The sequence below is a fragment of the Phyllostomus discolor genome, chromosome Y (genome assembly GCF_004126475.2).
Source record: "Phyllostomus discolor isolate MPI-MPIP mPhyDis1 chromosome Y, mPhyDis1.pri.v3, whole genome shotgun sequence".
Classification (NCBI taxonomy): domain Eukaryota; kingdom Metazoa; phylum Chordata; class Mammalia; order Chiroptera; family Phyllostomidae; genus Phyllostomus; species Phyllostomus discolor.
This window is the reverse complement of record NC_050199.1, coordinates 3,976,989-3,999,504: the sequence shown is the minus strand read 5'-3', so window position 1 is coordinate 3,999,504 and position 22,516 is coordinate 3,976,989. Positions and strand designations below refer to the sequence as shown.

Sequence of the window (22,516 nt, the reverse complement as noted above, 5' to 3'; positions counted from 1 at the left end):
TGAGAATCAACTCAACCCATGAAAAAGTCAGTAACAATCAAGATTTGACTATAATGCAAGGATTATAAATACCATATAAGAGATATTCCAGGGGCATACAAATTAGTTGATCACAAAAGTTGTGTCTCTGAGTCCCTTAGGAAATATATATTACACATTTAAAAAGGCACAGAGAGGCAGAAAAATGAGGGACAAAGATGCATGCCCAAATATGAACAGACAACACCCCCCCCAAAAAAATGCAAAGAAATGGATGTAAGAAACTTACCAGAAACAGCATTCAAAGGAAAGGTTATAAGGATGTTAATTAAAAAAAAAAACTGAGCAAGAACTAAGTAGTAAGAATATAAAAGGACATAAGTCTCATTAAAAATAAGTCATAAATTAAGAATACAACAGACATAAAAACATATTCAAAGGAATCAACAGCATATTACATAAAGCAAAGCATCAAATCAGAAATTAGGATAAGTTAGCAGAAAATACCCAACCAGAACAGCAAAAAAGAAAAAATAAAATTAGGGTTAGTTCAAAGGATCCAAATTGGCAGAGGAGTGAGTGGAGTTTACACTAAACTCCCCACAAGACCAAAGTAGAATTGTAACTAAATTATGGAGAAATCACCAGAGACAACTGAGCAATAGTAAGACATAAGCCTTATAACCACAGAAGGACAGAAGAATAAGCTTCAGTATAATCTGACATTAGTGGAGATATGAGAGGATTGGATAGGCACCTACAGGCAGCATCTAAAGGGCCATAGAGATATTTAAGCAGCTGGTTGGATTCCCCTGAGAAGTCTAAATCCTAGGATTAGGGTCCAAATCCTAAAGTGGGATTCCCCAGCCCAGAGTAGCAGAATCCAAAAAGTACACAGATAACATCCAGCTGCAATAAGTAGCAGAGTTGCTGTCTGCCAGAGAAGGATGGCTGCAGACTCAAAGAGCCATTTAAAGGTCCAATGAATAAATTTTCATTTGCAGCCACTTACCCTGGGCTCTGGAAAAAGGTAGGGAGGGACAGGATGGACTAGAGATGCTTGAAGAGAAAGTGGGGACAGCATCTTTGGGGAGAATGAGAGAGTAGCTGCTGGGATCCCAGTGATGAGTCATTCTCCATAGACACTAGCCATCCTGCTCAGCTCTGACCACTCTCCTCCAAGTGGCAGCAGCCTGAAAGCAAACAATACCCCTGACCCAGGAGAGATTATACTCCATCCTGTGGTGCTTAAGCCTGACTGCTGAATGGAGAGGTGACTATATTAATAACTGAAGGAGTCAACCACAAATAGTAGATCCCTGGCAGTCTCAAACAGGCTGCCTATGGTCAGATATGGTTACCATCTGATACCATTAGAGGTGGATCCAGAAAGAAAAAGCAGTGGTAAATATTAGGTGCTACTGAGATGAAATTTACCATGGTCTTCCCCATGATTTGCAATAATTTCTTTCCTGCATAGCTTTTTAACATTCTTTTCTTGTCCTCCAAGTTCATGCATATTGCCACTAGGCTTTATATGATAGTTTAATCCATTCACATATTTTGCTCCTCCTTTCTCTTAGCCCATTTTACCTTCTTTTTTCCTCTTATAATTTTTGTTTTAAATTGTATTTTCTTTCTAGCCAACTTGTTTCCACTCCTCATTCTTATTATTTCTCCCCCAGCTAGCCTTTAAAAATCAACTTGCTTATCAATGGTCACCTCACACTCTTTCTCCCTCTTAAAATACCCACATCCTCCCTCCATCTTTCAAAATCTTTGATTATTGATTGTGGATAGGTTAGTTGTTTTTGCATTTTTTCAATTTCACATTTACATCTGTTGTAAATGGAGACAGCCTGACTTCCTCACCCAGGTGTCTGGGTCATTAAGGAAATCAGTGTTCCCTTAACCTTGAAGGGGCCTGATAAGTATGTTCTCATAGCCTTGAGACTGGGTCTGATAAGCCGTTTCCATAACATGAAGTGAACTCATATGCACAGTATTATGTTATGGTACATAATGTTGTGGCATTTTTCTGGCTTTGTTTCCCTCTAGTACTTAAACAAGTAGAGATTTCTCACTAGTTAGATACATGCAAGGGAACAGGGGCCACAGTGGGTGCCACTCTGTGAAGCAAAGGCTGTGACATGTGCCATATGGAGACATGTAGGTAGACATGCATCTTGCAATGTGCATAGCTCACCCACCCAAGAATAAAGGCATGCCAGACATCCCAATGGCTCCACGACTATTTTTCCATCTGCACAAATACCATGAACCTCTCTGGCCTTAGAGGGTCACAACACATCTTCACTAATTTTTGTATTTCAAATCTAAAATTTTCCTGTTCCCCAAGTAGAATACTACTCTTTTTTTAATCTCAAATTTAAAATTTTCCCTGTCTTAGCCTGTTTTCTTCTTTTTTTATTTTCTCCTCTCATCCTGCTCTTTTATTTCTCCCTTTTTTCCCTTTTCTTTTCATCTCAAATTTTAATTATTCTCCGTATTAGCCTGGTGTTCATTCCTATCAGTTAGTATTCCCTCTCCCTCTATCATCCCAAAATCACTTCCCTTGTCTTTAAACATTTCTTAAGCTCTTCTTTCCTTCTTTTCCCCCCTCTTATTCCCATCCTATCTGTATTAATTTTAGCTCATTTATTGATGATAGTACTGTGGTGGAACATTCTAATTTTTTTCCTATGGTTTTATTATTTATTTGCTTTTTTCCTTTTTCTTTCTCCCTCTCACTTTTATTTTTTTATTACTTTATTTTATTTCATTTTACTTTTGTTTATGTTTAACCTAATACTAACCTAACCTAATACTATATGCTTCCCTTCTCTTCATACAACTGTCTTTATTACTTTTTTATTTATGATGTAAATTTTACTTGATCTTTTTACATAGCTCTGACTCCCAACTCTTATTAGTGGTCTTCCTTGTACCCCCTCATAATCATTTTTCTTTCAGTAGGTCATCTCATATTCACTCTCCTTTCTTATAATAGTTTTAATCTCTTTACATCCTTGTTAATACTGGCTCATTTTATGTTGATAGTGGGATTGAGGTTGGGAGATATTTTTGCAGGTATGGGTGTGTCTCCTAAACTTGGTGGTTTTGTTCTGGCACCACCTGCCCAACAGTATAAGACATGGTGGGGGGAATGACTTCAGTCAATCAGCCAGAGTGAAGGACTCACCAAAGGAAGACCCAACAATAATCAAAGCCCAATTACATACAGAGATCCACCATAAATGGTATGAAGAGCATCCCAAGAATATCAAGTTCAGGATCAGGGGGATAGCACCACTGAATCTCACAGGTCTCCCACCATAGAAGTTCACATCACATAGAGAGGGCATCAAAGCAAATCAATATTCAAAGCAGACATGAACTAGAAGTGTCTCCCCCAAAATGGGAAGACCAAGAAACAACCCAAATTGAAAGGAAAGGAGGAATCCCCAGAAAGAGTACTAAATAAAATAGTTGAAAGTAAACTCTCAGATATTCAATTCAAAACAATGGCTATAGTTAAGCTCAATGAGCTCAGTGACAATTACCAAATACTATAAGGAAGCTAAAAGGAACTTACTGTGAACAACATCCACATGAAAAAGGACACAGAAACTAACAACAAGAGCCAAGAAGAAATGAATAAGACAATTTCTGAACTGGAAAATACAGTAGAAGGAATCAAAACCAGGCTAGATGAAATAGAGGATTGAATCAGTGAGCTGCAAGACAGGTGGAAAACTATTCCCAGAAATGGCAAGAAAAGGAAAAAGACTCAAAATGAACAAAGAGGAGTTAAAGGAACTGCAGGACAACATGGATATTATATATCCATATAATAGGGATACCAAAAAGAGAAGAAGAGGAGCAAGGGCTAGAAACCCTGTTTGAATAAATAATAATGGAAAACTACCCTAATTGGGTGAGAGAAAAAGTCACACAAGTCCAGGAAACACAGACGGTCCCAATCAAGATGAATCTAAAGAGGCCCACTCCACAACAAATCCTAGTTAAAAACACAAAACTCAAACACAAAGAGGGAATCTTTAAGGCAGTAAGAGGAAGCAGGAAGTAGCATATAAAAGAGTACAGATGAGGCTAGCAGCTGATTTATCAAGAGAAACACTATAAGCCAGAGAGGAATGGCAAGAAACATTACAAGTAATGAAAAGCAAAGGCTGGCAACCAAGACTACTTTATTGATAGCAAGGATCTCATTTAAAATGGAAGGTGAAATAAGGAGTTTCCCAGAAAAGAAGGCTAAAAGAATACATGTCCACCAGACAGGCACTGCAAGAAGTGCTAAAGGGACTGTTTGAGAAGAAATTGCTTTCTTGATGAGGAAAAGAAGTGAGAGAGGAATGCAGATACAAAGAAGAAAAATGGCAAGGAATAAAAACTTTAAAAGTAAATGGAAAAAAGCTCCAGTCAAAAGTTATGGCATATCTCATTTCCAGCCAAAATGGAGGCATAGGTAGACACAAGGTGTCTCCTTGCACAACCAAAATAAAGACAACAACAATTTAGAAATAAAAAAAACAACCAGTACTGGCAGAAAATTGAACTGTATGGAAGTCTGACAAATAAGGAGTTAAAATACACACATTCATCCACACCAGTAGGAGGAGAGGAGTTGTGTAGCAGGGCAGAGAGGGGTCACAGCAAAAAAAGCGGTGGCTGGAGGACCCCAGGCACACAGGTGGCAGCTGGAAGACCCCAGATGAGGGGTAGCAGCAGGCGAACCTAGTAAGGCAGCAGATTGTTGAGGGGTGTGGTGCACAAGGCAGCTGGCAAGCAAGGCAGTCCCACATTTGTGTGCAGATAAACAAGGGAAAATTGGAGAGCAAGACAGATCACACAATCCAGGGCCTCCAGTGCAGGGAAATAAAGCCTCAAAACACCAATTGAAAACACCTGTGGGGGTTGAGGTGCCAGGAAAGACTCACAGCCTCACAGGAGAGTTTGTTGGAGAGACCCATAGGGTCATAGAATGTACACAAGCCAACCCACACAGGAATCAACACCAGAAGGGGCCAGTTTTCTTGGGAGAAGGTGCAGAAGGGACTGAAATCCAGCACAATGTGGAGTAAACACCATTGTTCCCTCTCTGACACCTCCCCCACAAACAGTGACAGAACCAGGGACTGGCTTGCCCCTCCCTGGTGAAGAGCTAAAGCTCTGCCCCTCACTATGTAACAGGCAAGACAAGACAAGAAAAAAAAAAACAGGCCCAAATGAAAGAACAAAGCTCCAGAACAAATACAACTGAGTGACAAAGAGATAGCCAACCTATCAGATGCACAGTTCAAAGCACTGGTGATCAGGATGCTCACAGAGTTGGCTGATTTGGTCACAAATTAGATGAAAAATTGAAGGCTACAATAAGTGAAATGAAGAAAAATGCACAGGGAACCAATAGTGATGGAAAGGAAAATGGGACTCAAATCAATGGAGTGCACCAGAAGGAAGAAAAAAACATACAACCAGAAAAGAATGAAGAAACAAGAATTCAAAAAAATGAGGAGAGGCTTAGGAATCTCCAGGACATCTTTAGCATTCTAACATCAGAATTATAGGGGTACCAAAAGGGCAAGAGGAAGAGCAACAATTGGAAAACTTATTTGAACAAATAATAAAGGAGAACTTCCCCATTCTGGCAAAGAAAATAGACCTCCAAGAAGTCCAGGAAGCTCAGAGAGTCCCAAAGAAGTTGGACCCAAGAAGGAACAAGGCACATCATAATTACTTTAGTCAAGATAAAAATGAAAGAGAGAATCCTAGAAGCAGCAAGAGATAAGGAAACAGTTACCTACAAAGGAGTTCCCATCAGACTGTCAGCTGATTTCTCAAAAGAGACCTTGCAGGCAAGAAGGGGCTGAAAAGAAGTATTCCAAGTTATGAAAGGCAAAGACCCACACCCAAGATTTCTTTATCCACCACAGCTTTCATTGAGCATGGGAGAGCAGATAAAGTGCTTCTCAGATAAGGCCAAGTTCAAGGAGTTTATCATCACCAAGCCCTTATTTTATGGAATGTTAAAGGGACTTATCTAAGAAAAAGAAGATAAAATAACATGTATAGTAAAATGACAGCAAACTCACAATTATAAACAACCACACCTAAAACAAAAACAAAAACCAACTAAGCAAACAGCTAGAACAGGAACAGAACCACAGAAATGGAGATCACATGGAGGGTTAGCAACAGGGGAGTGGGAGGAGGAGGGGCGGGGGAAAAGGTACAGAAAATAAGTAGCATAGATGGTAGGTAGAAAATAGACAGGGGGAGGGCAAGAATAGTATGGGAAATGTAGAAGCTAAGGAGCTTACGACACATGACCATGAATTAAAGTGGAGGAATATGGGTGGGAGAGGGTGTGCAGGGTAGAGGGTAGTGAAGGGGGGAAAATGGGACAACTGTAATAGCATAATCAATAAAATACATTTTTAAAAATGTTATGGCATATCTTTGGATGGTATGGCTCAGTGGATTGAGCATGGGCCTGCAAACCAAAGGGTCACTGGTTTGGTTCTCATTCAGAGGCATATGCCTGATCCAGGTCCCTGGTAGCGGGCACATGGAAGGCAACCACACTGATGTTTATCACCCTCTCTTTTCCCTACATCCCCCTCTCTCTAAAAATAAATAAATAAAATCTTCAAAAAAAGAACAATTCAAAGGATCAATAAATCCATGACCTAGTTCTTTGAAAACCCTAAGCGTAACTGAAAACTTTTACCAGTATCATTAGGGGAAAAAAAGACAGAACCCAAATAAATACAGTCAGAAATGAAAGGAGAAATTACATCTGATACCACACAAATACAAAGGATTGTAAAACGTTACTACAAACAACTGTATGCCAAGAAATTTGACAATGTATATAAAAAGGACAAATTTCTAGAAACATATAATCCTTCAAAACTGAATCAAAAAGAAGAAAAAGCCTGAACAGACCAATAGCTAGTGAAATTGAAGCAATAATCAAAAAAACAGCATCATCCTAATCCTAAAGATAAAGACATAACAAAGACAGAAAACTACAGGACAATATCCATGATGAACACAGATGCTGAAATCAACACAATATTTCCTAATCACATCCAGCAATACATTAAAAAGATCATATACCATGTTCAAGTGGGATTCATGCCAGGGATGCAAGGAGGGTAGAATATTTGTAAATCAATAAATGTAATATATCACATAAACAGGAAAGGGAAAGATAATAATCACATGATTATATCAATAGATTTGGAAAAAGCATTTAATAATGCACCAATTTATGATAAAAACACTCAGCAAAGTGGGAACATAGGGAGCATACTTCAGCACAATTGAAGCCATATATAGGAAAAATACAGTCAACATCCCACTCCATTATCAAAAACTAAAAGCTCTCCCACTAACTACAGGAACAAGACAAAGATGTCCACTATCATGACTTCTGTTCAATATAGTACTGGAAGTTCTAGCCACAGTGATCAGAGAAGAAAAAGAAATAACAGGTGTCAAAATTGGAACAGAGGAGGAAAAGCTGTCCTTGTTTGTAGAAGACATGATAGTATACTTAAAAATTATAGACTCCACCAAAAATCTACTAAACCTAATAAGTGACTTAGGCAAAATAGATGGAGACATAGGCGATATTCAGAAATTGAAGGCATTTTTGTACAACAACAATGAAATATCAGAAATGGAAATCAGGGAAAACATCCCATTTGCTAAAGCAATGAGAAAAATAGAGTACCTAGGAATATACCTAGCCAAGGAAATAAAAGATCTATACTTGGAAAACTACACAACACTGATGAAAATTATGGAAGGTACAAATAAATGGAAACATGTACCATGTTCATAGATTGGAAGAATTAACATCATCATAATCTCTATATTACCTAAAGCAATATATAGATTCAATGCTGTCCCTATTAAAAGTACCAATGACACATTTCACAGATATAGAACAAACATTTCCATAATTTATATGGAACCATAAACAACCCCAGGTAGTCACAGCAGTTTTGAGGAAGAAAAACAAAGGGGGAGGGATCACAATACCTGATATCAAACTATATTACAAGGCCACTGTAATCAAAACAGTGTGGTAATCACATAAGAACAAACACATAGATCAATGGAACAGAATTAGAGCTCAGAAACAAACCCAAGTCTTTATGGTCCATAAGTATTTGACAAAAGGAGCAGAAGCATACAATGGAATAACAATAGCCTCTTTAATAAGAGTTGTTGAAAAGACTCAACTGGTACATGCAAAAGACTGAAACCAGGCAATCAACTTATACCATACAATAATAGAATAAACTTAAAATGGGTAAAAGACTTAATTATGGTCATGACACCATAAAAACCCTAGGGGAAATCATAGGCAGGAAAATTTCTGACATCCAGCCTAATAATATTTTTGCCAATATATCTCCTATGAAAAGGGAAATAAAGGAAAAAAACAAGTGGAATTACATAAAATTAAAAAGCTTCTGTATGGCTAAAGAAATCATCATCAAAATGAAAAGGGCACTGACAAATGGGAAAATGTACTTGCTAATAACATGTCAGACAAGGGTTTGATATCCAAAATGTATACAGAACTCATGACTCCACACCAGGAACACAAAAAAGCCAATTAAAAAGTGGGCAAGGACATGAACAGACACTTCTCCAAGGACATACAGAGGGCCCATAAACATATAAAAAGATGCTCAACATTAGTAGCCATTAGAAAGATGCAAATTAAAACCACAATGAGATATCACCTCACACCAGTTAGAATAGCCGTAATTAACAAATCAACAAACAAGTGCTGGTGTAGATGTGGAGAAAAGGGAACACTAGTGCACTGTTAGTAGAAATACAGATTGGTGCATCCACTGTGGAAAATAGTATGGAATTTCCTCAAAAATCTAAAAATAGAACTGCCTTTTGATCCAGCAATTCCATTGCTGCAAAAATACCTTAAAAATCGGAAACACCAATTCAAAAGAACTTATGCACCCTTGTGTTCATACCAGCACTATTTACAACAATTAAGTGCTAGGAACTTTTCTGGGCACTGATGGGCCTAAGTGTCTAAGTGCCCATCAGTAAACTGATGGATGAAAAATTAGTGGTACATTTATACAATGGAATGTCACAAAGCATAAAGAACTCCTACCTTTCACGAGAGCATGGATGGAACTGAAGAGTATTTTGCTAAATGAAATAAGCCACTCAGTGAAAGGCACCATATAATGAACCTATAAACAAATGAACCTAATTAACAAAATTAACTAATGAGTAAAATAGAACTGTTGACATGGAAACATGGAACAGGCTTATCACTACCAGAGGGGAAAGTGTAGGGGCATATTGGTGTAAAGGGGAAGGAGCTAGTCAAAGAAAATTTATAAATGACCCATGGACATGCACAACAGTGTGGAGATTGGTTGTGGGACTGGGAGTGAGGTGTGTGCAGGAGGGCAAACATGGGAAAATGTACAACTATAATAAATAACAATAAAGATTTTAAGAAAAAAATAATTGTGTGTGTTCTAAGAAACTTGGTGTGCTTTTTTTTTACTTCCTCTATATTGCTCTGTTTGTGCTGATAAACACAAAATTTGTAAAAGTACAAATAGGACCCTTTCCTTTGGAGGTGTGGAGAGGTCAAAGATGCAGCATTAGTGGGTTCTTCAATTTGACATATTCCCATCTAAAATGACCATCCTATCCATGCTCCTAAGACAGTATACATTTCCAGGCTAACTCATAAATATCCCTGCCCTTCTGATATGATTCTTGTCCTCTCCTGAATATGAAGAGTTTCCTTCCTTCATTAAGTTTAAAAATGTACTTTCTTCAAGTACACACATAATGCCTAAAAGGCAGTTAAGTATACAAAGTGAATCCAGTGTGAGGCAAGGCATTTCTAGATTCTCTATGCTGCATATCAAACAGTCAATATTACCAAAATATTACTTACTTTAGCTTGTTTTTTAGTGTTGCCATTCAAGAAAAAGCAGGTCTTCTCTGTCATCATTTGATTTCACAAATTATCTTGTTCCATTAGCATCACAGGTCTATTAAATTTTTAAAACCTCATTTTAATGTTCATTGTTTGATACTGTACGTGGCTACTTCAACCTCCAGTCTGTGTGATAGGTTTATCTTTGTGCCTTGGACTAACAAGCAGGAAAACAAAATGTAGTGTTGGAAAACCCTGCTACCTCTTGAGAAAACTAGATCATTATTCTTGTGTTTTCTGTCAGGTTTGGCACTTCCAGTTTAAGAGACTAATTTATATCCTTTTCCTTTGCAATGCAAATAAAGGACTCTAGCTGATTATCTATTTAACACTAAACCACAGGTACTAGTTTCCTGTGTATTTCTCAAAGTAAGTGTTAGTCAAAGGAAATGAAAGTAAACCATTTAATAATAATTTTCAGCCACCTTCCCCTACATCATCAATCCCTACTGAACTTCTGAAAAGGAGATCTTCAGAAAGCAATTTTTGGGAAGTTTAACTTTTTACACATTTACATTATAGGGTTAAAATAAAATATTAGGCAACTTACTCTTTTTAAATTGTTTTTGTTCATATTGAACCTTTCCAAAAATGTACAATTCAATTAAAGAACAGGTTGACTATCAGGCAAGAAAAAGCTATTTGTTTCATTCTATATTTAAATAACCAAACACTAAAGACTTTACTTTTACTTATCATCGGAAACATCATAAATTATTGAGAATAAAAACCTGAAAGCCAATTAATTTATGTTGAATTAAATGTCACTGATAACATAAATTCTTTTAAAATTCAGATTTTTACTTAAATAAAACCCAATTGTTCTCAAAGCACATTTATAAGTAGCTTACGTAACTGTTATATGCTTTTAAATAGTTTTAACTGAAAGTCAGTCATTACAAAATGAAGAATTGTTAGTGAAGGTAGCCAGACATTAATAAAGGAAGCAAAGGAAATGAGACAAGCAGCATGATAAACTTGGGACATCAATTGGAAAGTAAGCTTGCTTGTTTCACCGGGAAGTTGTAGCATTCACGACAACCCTAGGCATCACAGTATTTCCTTGCAAAGACAAATTAAGACTGCTAGTTCCTGCTATCAGGAAAGGGATAATACAATGAAGGGTAAATACCTCTGCTGAGCATATGCACAACAGAAATCATGTAGGTACACAGGTACTTCTACTCTGAGGCATGCATAGTAGAAGCCAAGATGTTGACCATAAAAGCCAGTCTGACCTGGGAAAATGAACAGATTAAATAAGGGACACAGGAAGATCTAAAAAATAGTGGTTAGGGTGAACTGCTAGCACTGGGCCACGAAAGATTGGGAAGTCGATTGGTTAGTTTGAAAGGGCACCCAGTCCTTTCCAAACTAAGGTAATATTACACAAGTTTAACAAATAACTTTTTCACTGTCTTGTTCAGTACATTTTCTCTCCATAGCAGCCACCTTGCACCCACTGCACACCATAGGGACCTGGGCACAGCACTTGCCAGAGCATAACTAGGAGCACAGACTATGGCACCCAGGTGTGACATGGACTAAACTGGACTAAGCTTCAGCATGGCACAGAAACTTTGGACCTTGGCAACTGTACTTGGTTTGATGAAGACGAGGCTGGATTTTTTTTTTCCAAAGTGGTACAGATGAAAGATGGAACACTGAGAATCCAGGGGCAGCCCTTTGATTTTGCTTTTCCAATGAATCTTATCACTAACCCCATCATGTCAACTGTCAGTCTCTAGAAATGCTAATGCTTCTGTGAGAGAAAACCATTTCCACCAGCAACAGACTCACAAACAGAAAACTCATTTTAAACACAGCTGTTAAAAATGAAATTTTCACTTAAAAAACTGCTTGAATTATTTTTGTGCCAATGTCAAGAACTCATTAAGTACAATTTCATGCCAGAAATTCTATGCTCTAAATATTGCCTGTCAGGATGGGCAGGGTAGGACAAATGGGAATCTAGTTACAATTAGCATTTTGGACTACAAATATGGCCACCATTTGGACTACAAGCAATATGGCAAAGGAACTCTGACCCAGAAGAGGTGACTGACATCAGACCAGGAGCCACCAACGCTAAGTTGCTTCTTTGTTCACCAAGAACCAATCCTTGGCTCCCGCGGGAAGTCCAGCCACATAAAACTCCCAGCCTTTCCCTTCTCCCATGCGGTATTTTCTTAGCCCCTTCTCCGGGCGGGGAAAATGTCGCCCGGGAGCACGGGGAGCACAAACTTCCACAATAAAGCTCATCTGCCTGTTTCCATGGCTAATTGGCTGCTTATTTCCTCGGCGGGGTCTAAGAAAACCTTACATTGCCACCTTAACTTTACCATATATTTTCTTGGCTTATCAAAACCTGGTTGCAAATATCTAAAACTTTTCATATAGCTCATAGTAATTGTTAGCCTAAGAAAATGATCTCACTGTTAGCTAGTCTACATAATTGTTTAAATCAACTTCTACATTGTAACAGAATTCACCAAAATCATCAGATTTGTGTCATTTATCTGCCTGTAATGAGAACATGGGGCAGGCAGGCCCTTTTGCACAGATTTCTTCTTAGAATACCCAGTTCTTCTTGAACCAATTACAAGGAGGCAGGTTTGAAAATTTTTTATTTGCATATTTAAAAATTGAGCATTACATTGGTTAAAATAATTTGAACAAAAAAAGGTCACTCTGATTAAACTGCATCTTACAGCCTGCAGGACACCTTGGGCCTGCTTGGTTTTACTCTAGATTTCACTGTCGTCCCACCCAGCTTCTTCCTTCACCAACATGCAAAGTTCTTTTCCTTCCCCGCCAGCTAGAGAGGCAGATAGGAGAGGCAGGTGTAGCCTTCATTGTCAGTAATTCTGATATGAAAAAGGGCAGCACAGTCATTTAAACTGATCCAAACTCTTTGCAGCTTACAAAGTTAAACAGCTAAAAGAAGTAAAATAAGAAGGCAATGCTTGTGGAATGTACAGTGCATATTGGCGGTGAAGGCCTCAATTACTATTCGCCTGCTTGTTTCTCCTGTTCAATCGCTGTGGTCAGAAAGAAAAGATGAAGGGGATCGGTTACACGGATTCAGTGTGGCCTAGTGTAAGATCATAGTATTCATTTAAAACACCTTTCCTAACTGTAGAAATCCTATGAGTATCAATAGCCATTTCATCACAAAGGTTTATATTAACTAGGAACAAATAGCAGACAAAAGCATATACATATTTGCATAGTATATTAATCATTGCATCAATTATTAAAGCTGTGTTTGTTGGCTGCGGCAGCATTTTAAATTGAACTTTCCAGGCCACATTCATCAGGAACCGTGGGCTCTTCCTCCGCCCTCCCCCCACTCTTCTCCCGGCCCCAGCCATTCTCCATCCTACTGACCAGCCCAGCTGCTCAGCCTTTTCTGTATGTGGGGAGGGGGGTAAGGAGAGGGGGAGTCTTGAGCTTACTTTCTTTGGAAAGCAGTGGATTTTTCTCTTGCGTTTCTGTCTTCTTCAATTTCGACTTATCGAATTTCTCAATCTCGGCCATATCGGGTTTATGAGACATAGTTGCTGAAGAAGCTGCAGATACAAAACCAAAGAGGGAGTGTGAGGGCTGAGCCACCCAGTCTCGTTTCTCCTGGCTTAGTGCACTTTGGCCCTCGCATTCCCAGCCTTAAACCCCACATCCGCCTCCTTCCGCAGTCATCACCTCTTCTTTCTACACACACAAAAAATGCTCCTCCAGCCCGCTGCAATAGTTTGAAACGTGGGAACCAGGTTGGGAAGATAGCTCTCACATTAGAAGGAGGAATATTTTCAGAATGAAATTGACAGCCGCCTGTTAATTGTGATGTTTAAACATTAAAATCTGAGTAAGAAAGCAGAGACTTTACGGGGGGAGAAGATCTAGTAAAAATTCTTACAGTGAATATAAGGCTGCACAGAAAAGTGTTTCCATTTCCTGCTGCTGCTCTCTCCCTGCAAATGTGCGGCCAGTGCCGCTTTCCTTTGTGACAAAGGCGGCGCCTCCGACCACCGCCCTACGCGCTTCCTCCGCGGCGCGCAACAATGCAGCCAGCCGCACAAAGCTGCCCCCCGCCCCCAAATCATCCTCCTCCGCATCCAGGGTCAGTACGGAAGCCTCTGCACCCCGTCTCCTGCAAGGGCTTTTTATTCCCTTCCACCTCATTGGCCAGGAAGCGACCCGAGGCTTGAGAAATGTAATTCTTGCACCTCCGGGCTAGGATGGGTGTGAGTCGGAACAAAGAATCTTTCTGTTCCTGATTTATTGCCGCCCAGGAGGTAATGGAGAATGCCCTCCGAGGGGCGGGATGGAAAAAACGTTCCTGAAAGCTGCTCAGCAAAACACCAGGTTATTTTATCTTTTTATCGTTTCTGTGTATGTGTGGTGTTTTGTGCTTTTTTTTATTTTAAAACACCCCATTCCTGACCCCTTTACCCAGCATCTGCAAGGATTCGGCATTCCCCAACTCCCCTAGGCAGCCGGTGTAGGGAGGGCCACGTGCGGTCCGCTTTAGCAGTGCCGCAATGGGGATGCGGGCGGCGCAAGGGGAGCGCGGGACTGAGAGGGAAGGAAGCTGGCTGTAGTCTAGTGCAGGGGCCCCAGGACTCACACGAGGGAGGCACACGAACCAGAAGAGTCCGATCTGCCAAGTGACCTCGGTGCGGTCCAGCAGGGCTATATGCGCACGGCTATGGAAATGAGATGATGTCACCGCCCGACAGGGCAACTTTTGGGCCAGGTCTCGGACTATGTCCGGTGATAAAGTCAGGGGCTACCTGGTGTTCCGGGCACCCTCCCGGGTCCACCAACGCACACTAACTGCAACAGGGGTGTAAAAATATACGACAAGCAAAACCCCAAGCTCTTCCTGGCTGGTGTGGCTCCATGGATTGAGTGCCTCCTGCAAACCTAAGGGTGTACAGTTCCATTCCCAGTCAGGGCACTTGCCTAGGTTGCAGACGAAGTCCCCAGTTTGGGGGTGCATGTCAGGCAACCACACATTATTTCTCTCCCTTTCTTTCTCCCTCCCTTTTCCTCAGTCTAAAATAAATGAATAAAATATTTTACAAAATTAAAACCCAGTCTCCAACACGTCCTTCAGAAGGTCCTTTTACCTTTTATGTCTGTTTTATCATAGTGGATGTTTGTAACAGCCTCGGGAAACTGGTTTTGGAGACCAGTACAGGATAAGGGTCTGAGTGATACCTAGCACAACTGGCATTCCTTTACTGCAATTCTGGCTTTGTCTGATGTAGCCATCTCCAAGCAGTGTAACCACAAAGGAAGGCCTCTGCCACTGCAGGAGTGAGATTCATGTGACTCAGCTTTCATACCAGTGGAGGGCCTCTGCAGGCCTTCTTTGTCTGGTCCTTGATCCTCTTCCTGACTTGGTGGTGACAGACCCTGGGCTGGGTGGCTAGGTGTGAGGCTGAGACCACTTATCCTCAGTGGACCACATATCTCCACAGTAGAAATATGCCTTTCAAAGCAGGCCCAGGAGCAATGGGTAATCACCAGGCAAGAAAACTGTACCATGGGAAACTATAGCCTGGGAAACTGCCTGCTGACCCTACACAGCACAAACAGATGCCTGGCTGAGATTGGGGTCAGGGGTCGGCCTACCTGGCATAACAGGATGCACCTTTGACTTGAGCCTGACAAGATGTATCAAGAACAACGGTCAGCAGAAATGGCACCTGTTGGGAATAAGGACATTAAGAACTGAATTTCCTCTAAGAGACAAGAACCACAGTGTAGCTCAAAGGAAATGATAAGGGAGACACAGGGCAGGTAAGCAAACATCCCGTGTCTAGCAGACGCTCTCCCCTGAGTAGGCTAGATAAGCAGTGCTTTGTAGTTGTTAATGAGAAAATAGGAACCTAGCTAGCTAGAGCCAGGAGATGACTAGGTGAATGAACAAACAGCCTGCCTTCCCGCCTTAGGCAAGGATGCTTGGTTTGAAATTCCCGAGCGCGGTCTCTGTAAGCGAATGGCTAACTGCCACGTCTGCTGTATAACGCTTGCTTGCCGGCCCCTATATAAGGACGTAGTTGTACATGCTCGCGCGCAGCTCTCGTTTGCAGCTCCTTGTGGGCACTGTGTCGCTGGACACTCTGAGAGTTCGCCCCTGCGCAGGTTAAACTTGGCCAATAAAATAACATCTTTGAACCCCTGAAAGTCTCCGATATTGGTTCTCACGTGTGCTGGATGCTACAGCACCCAGCAACCAGCTCCAGCCTGAGTGTGACACCCCAACCAGTTACCCTTCGCAGATTTTTAAGCTTAGAAACCCTGCCCTAAGAACAACCACGCAAGTCCTAACCTCCCTTAGTTGGCTCCTCAAACTCCCTAGGTTGGCCCCACTTTCCCTTTTATTCCAGGCTAATAAACCTTGTTGCTTAGCTCACTGTGTTGATCTGGTTTCTTGAGCAACTCCAACCTAACAAGGGGACATGTCACTCTAAAGTGATTTTTGAAAATATTTCTTCACTGTGACATTTTTTTTCATTGCTGTAATATTGTCAGCACCTACATGAAATAACTGGAATATTTGATAGATTGAGATCAATTTATCTGAAGTTTACAAAGTTCAATGCCTCCACTTATTTTTCCACTTAGAAAAATAAGTCATTAAAGTACTATTGACCTACAGTTTGACAGTGAGGAATTTCTGTAACTTTCCTCTTCCTTACTTTTGTCAATTATAAAAGTGATTGTAAGGCCTGCATTCAATGCCAAGTACAATATTATCATTATTTCTGAACTCTGAAGATTGAGTTTAAAAATCAAACTTTAATATTTGAAAGAAGACTTTTGAGCACAAGACATTTTTGGAAAATGCCTCTAAGTTAGATCTAGAAATATGGAAAGTTTATATATGGTTCAGCAATTTCAAAATGATGCCTCTGACCTCTGTATCAATGACCCTCTCTCCCCCTTTCATACTGAAACCACTTAGTTACAAATGCCAGGTCCTGAATCTATAAATGTCATGGGAATGGAAAAAGTCCTCCTTGAGATTATTTTTAAATGAAAAACAGTTTGCAAACACTCCTTCTCCTCTCTGTGCCATGAGAGAATATTTCTACAAACTCTTTGCTGAAAATGATGTTGGCAGAGGTTTCGTGTAGTTGGGGATTATAGTTTACTTTTTTATAGCCCCTTAAAAACCACTGAAGGAGCAGCTGGGACTTCATCATTTCCAGGGACTTCCTTTTGGCGGGTGTTTGGGAAGGAAAAGGGAATAGAGGAATTCCCTCTTCTACACTTTTATTATTATTATTAAGGCTGGACTAAAATAAAATAATCAAATTGACACAAGGCTAAATTAACAGGAGAAAAACAGTCAGATACATGCACATGGGAGAATTACAATATGATATACATATCATAAAGTGAGGTTCAAATAAATAATTGAACAGGATACCTTTTTACACTATTTAGACAAAGAAATACTTGTGATTGATAGGAAAAAGGAAAATAAGAGCTCATTAAAAAGGGAGAAATAAATCTAATAAGGTTTAAGTATTCACTGATAAGAAAAAATAAAGTTTGGGCTTTTGTAGTAAATTAGTAAGGGTGTTATAGTTGCTTACATGGATTTTTTCAACTCTGGATTTAAGATTTTTCATTATAAGTTTTTCTCAAAGGGTTCAGGAGCAGACAAGGCACTCCTCATAATGTCAATGGAAAGGAAGTAGATATAGACCTCATCTGTCTCTGGCCAGTCTAGAGTGTGTAGGTCCTTGACTTTGTGCAGGAAAGATTTCATGATGTAAGTTCAAATGATTTTGAGAGTATGTTTATTAAAGCTGAGACAGTGAAATAAGGAAGGACACAGGGTAGAAGAAATAGGACAGAGCCTGGGCAGTGCTCTCCTTTGGCTACTTAGAAATATTACAGGAGAGAAGTGAACCACACTGGGCTACATGGAGTCACTGACAAGTAAAAGTCATAGTGACAGAAGTGAGCCAACACAGGGCTCTTACCAGCTCACTAAAAGACAAAGAAAAAGGGGCCTTGGAAGCAGGATCAAGGTTTTAGCTCAGGACCATATCTTCCACTGCCCACTACTCCCCTGGTTGCCACTCTGGAGAGAACCCTTAGAGTTCAGGAGAAAGATAAAAAAGTACATACCTCAAAAAAAGAAGGGGTACAGGTGCCCTCCAATGAGAGCATGCCCAGGATCTTTTGTTTTGAGGATTTTTATGTTTTTATAAAGGCAGGACTCTTCTAGAGAAGTCACTAGGCAAAGGGGTCAGCAGAGTATTTATCAGCTTTCCTCGTGTGTTCTTTAATATGCCGATGTGCCCAAGTGAGTCTGTAAAGGATCCAAAGTCATTTCCTGGTCAGCTTTATGTCTCTTGTCTGGTTCCAGCTAGACTTTTTGTTTTTTATTCTGCTGACTTCATCCATTCTTGGGTTTGGACACAAGAACATTGCTTGGGTCTCTGTTACTTACCTCACTAACCAGGGTGATTTAAGCTCCTTATTCTTTGGTTAGGAAGGTAAGGCATAAACCATCTGTTCTGAAGTGTCCTTGGCTAGGGGAGAGAAAATCTTGAAATTTACCCTCTGGCTATAATTGTTCAAATTATTTGAGCAATTTGGCCCCCTTTTTTTAACCATCTGTTTCCCTTTTCCCACTTGTCAAAACAAATTCCCTTGTCTATCCTGACCAATAATGAATTATTTCATGCTTTTATAACACCAGAGGTGAGTCCAGTTCTCCTCTGTTCCTGCTGCCTTTCAAGTGATTAAATTCAAACTTATCAATATGTTATGTGGAATATCTCAGGGCAGGCTTCCCTGGGCCCCAGGGTGGGGCTGGGTGGGGAGGAAAGGAAAAAAATTGTCAGGGTAGTTGATTCTCTGGTTTCCCAGTTTGTACTGTGGTGGATGACTATCATTTTGTTCCCTGAGTGTGGGTGCTGGACCTTTCTGTGTATGTGTAAGATATCACCTCTGGTTACATGCTTCCTGAACCTTATCCTACTTGACAGGCAGGAGAATCTACTTCATTTTGGAAATTTAGAAAAGATGGTTCAGTATAAATTTTTGCTAGGGCAAAATTTTCCAGCTGGTAGCTGCATGTACACTGACTAATCTTTAGGTAGTGTGATTTCATTTCCCCTCACTCAGCTGTTGTCAAAAATCATTCCTTTCTTTCCTTCAGTCTCCCATTACCAAACTAACACTACCAGCTTGTTCCTTTTTCTCCTCAAGGCTCTTGCCTTAGAAAAGCTTACACCCTGCAAAGCAATGCCTCCAAATAAGATGGAGGAATAGAAATTTGTAAATATGTGGAGATTTTTTTTTTCTAGTTTGGTAACAAGCAGTGTGTTTGGATACTGATATAAAGAAAACAGATGACTTCCGGCCAATATGGAGGCATAGGTGGATGCACTGTGCCTCCTCACACAACCAAGGTAGGAACAACAATGATTTAGAAACAGAATAACAACCAGAACTGACAGAAAATTGACCTGAATGGAAGTTGGACAACTAAGAAGTCAAAATAGACATGTTCATCCAGACCCGTAGGAGGGGTAGAGTTGGGCAGCCATCCATGGGTCACAGCGAGGAGAGCAGAGAGCATTGGGACTGGGCACATAAGGCATCTGGGGCACATAAGACCACAGCAGGTGGACCCTGAGTGCACAAGTGACAACTGGCAGACCCCAGCCGAGGGGTGGTAAACAGCAGACCCAGCAAGGCAGCAATTGTGAAGCAAGGCACTGCAAACAACCCAGGATCACAGCACTGGGAAATAGAGTCTTGGGACATTGATTGAAAACACCTATGGGGGTTAAAGCTCAGGGAGAGACCCCCAGCCTCACAAGAGAGGTTGTTGGAAAGTTCTGTGGCATGCACAAGCCCACCCACACAGGAATTGGCACCAGAGGGGGGCCAGTTTGCTCAGGGGAAGCAGCAGAAGGGGTTGAAGTCCAACAGAGAGCAGGGCAAGTGCCAATTGTTCCCTCTCAGACACCACCCCCACATACAGCATCACAACTCAGCAACTGGGGTGCCCCACCCTGGTGAACACCTAGGGCTCGCCCCTCATTTGTAACAGGTGTAACCAGAACAAAAGGAAAAGGAAAAAAGAAAAAAAAGATGGCTCAAACAGAATTAAAAGCTCCAAAACCAGTACTTCTAGGTGACTGAGAGATAGCCAACCTATCAGATGCACAGTTCAAAGTACTGGGAATCAGAATGCTCACAGACTTGGTTGATTTTGGTTACAAATTAGATGAAAAAATGGCTACAATAAGTGAAATGAAGAAAAATGCACAGGAACCAATAGTGATGGAAAGAAAACTGGGTCTCACATCAAAGAAGTGGACCAGAAGGAAGAAAGAAACATACAATCAGAAAAGAATGAAGAAATAAAATTCAGAAAAAATGAGGAGAGGCTTAGGAACCCCCAGGACATCTTTAAATGTTCCAACATCCAAATTATAGGGGTACCAGAAGGAGAAGGGGAAAAGCAACCAGTGGAAAACTTATTTGAACAAATAATGGGGGAGAACTTCCCCATTCTGGCAAAGGAAATCCAGGAAGCTCAGAGAGCCCCAAAGAAGTTGGACCCAGGAAGGAACACACCAAGGCACATCATAATTACATTGGCCAAGGTAAAAATAAAGGAGAGAATCCTAGAATTATCAAGAGATAAGGAGAGAGTAACGTACAAAGGAGTTCCCATAAGACTGTCAGCTGATTTCTCAAAAGAGATCTTACAGGCAAGAAAGGGCTTGAAAGAAGTATCCCAAGTCATGAAAGGCAAGGACCCACACCCAAGATTACTCTATCCAGCAAAGCTTTCACTGAGCATGGATGGGCAGATAAAGTGCTTCTCAGATAAGGCCAAGTTTAAGGAGTTCATCATCACCAAGCCCTTACTATATCTAAGAAAAAGAAGATAAAATAACATGTATAGTAAAATGACAGCAAACTCACAATTATTAACAACCACACCTAAAACAAAAACAAAAACCAACTAAGCAAACAACTAGAACAGGAACAGAACCACAGAAATGGAGATCACATTGAGGGTTATCAGTGGGGGAGTGGGAGGAGGAGAGAGGGGGAAAAGGTACGGAGAATAAGTAGTATAGATGGTAGGCAGAAAATAGACAGGGGGAGGGCAAGAATAGTATGGGAAATGTAGAAGCTAAAGAACTTATGACACATGGACATGAACTAAAGGGGTGGAATGTGGGTGGGAGAGGGTGTGCAGTGTGGAGTGAAGGAGGGAAATGGGACAACTGTAATAGCATAATCAATAAAAATATATTAAAAAAGAAAACAGATGTTTGGATACAAAGAAAGGAATAGAGAGAGAGGCACATAACTAAAAATAATAGAATCTGCTGTTGGTGTTCAGAGAACCAACCTGTGCTGCAGTATGAAAAAGGGGCCACATGCTAAACCTCATCAGCTCAGAATAAGTCTGTACAGTGGCTTTGCAAACCTAGAGACCAAAAGTAACCACACAGGGTGGTCTGAATACAAAAATTTCTAACTAAAAGTGAGTCATTGTGGGCAGTTATGTCCTAGGTCTGCTACTTTTTCTGACAAAAGTCAGCCTTTACTTTTGAAATTGTTTATTGTCTTTGTTTATCTAAGGTAACAATATGAAATATTAGGGTAATATTCTTTTCCGGGTCACTCCAAGGCACAAATGAGGACACCAAAGCAAGAGAACACATTGTTAATGTTATCCGCATATCATCCTACGTACTGTAAACATTAAATATGCTATGCCCACTAAAGTAAAAAATGTGTCTCTCTCTGTTTCATTTTTTATCTAATCCTATAGGTTTCTCAGTTTGCATTCTCCCCTTCAATTTCATGTAATTCTTCTTACATATTCTCCTTTCATTCAAATATATAAAATAAGCTGCAAAATAACAATTCTTTGGAGAATTTTCTGAATCCACTGAAATTGTTCCTTTCAGCAGGTGTCATCAGTTTGACTCAAATAATCTCATATAAAACTTTTTCGTAGGCTGGACCTTATTTCATGTAATATATACAATGGTAGTCATTCAGCTAAAGGCAATTTTAGCTTCAGGCTCAAGAGAGATTTCTGCTCTACCTGTCCTTAACCTAGATTAACTTGAATTAGAACCATTACATATAATAAGAGGTTACCAGAGATAACCTTTTTTGACCTATTATAGAGCAGGGTAAACTTTTATTTACTAAATGTCCACCTTTCTTAACATTGTGAAGCGACCCTCTGAAGCCCCCATGGCATCTTACCTTATCCCCAGCTCAGAATGTTTTATATACCTCAACCATTCCCTTTATCTCTGACTCTCTCTTATATGTGGTGTTTCTATGTACACAAGATTAAACTGCATGTTTTCCTTGTCAGTCTGAGTCCTGTTAATTTGATTATTAGCCAAAAAATTTTTAAAGCTGTGGTACGTTTTGAGAATTAAATAATACTAGGCTATAAAACAAAACAAAAAAAAC

General features: G+C 40.2%; 1 protein-coding gene and 1 long non-coding RNA gene across 2 annotated transcripts; one reads left to right on the top strand and one right to left on the bottom strand.

Annotated features, from left to right (window-relative positions):
• Window positions 1–12,771: 12,771 nt before the first annotated feature.
• On the top strand, window positions 12,772–15,400 carry LOC118498603. Its single transcript, XR_004901095.1, has 3 exons — window positions 12,772–12,860; window positions 13,442–13,445; window positions 15,386–15,400. It is a non-coding gene; the product is annotated as an uncharacterized LOC118498603 (long non-coding RNA).
• On the bottom strand, window positions 12,822–13,688 carry LOC114489889 (thymosin beta-4-like). Its single transcript, XM_028503740.2, has 2 exons — window positions 13,474–13,688; window positions 12,822–13,056 (listed from the first exon to the last, which is right to left on the bottom strand). Exons 1-2 carry the CDS (start codon window positions 13,571–13,573, stop codon window positions 13,025–13,027), a joined length of 132 nt encoding a protein of 43 aa, XP_028359541.1. The 5' UTR covers window positions 13,574–13,688; the 3' UTR covers window positions 12,822–13,024.
• Window positions 15,401–22,516: the final 7,116 nt, after the last annotated feature.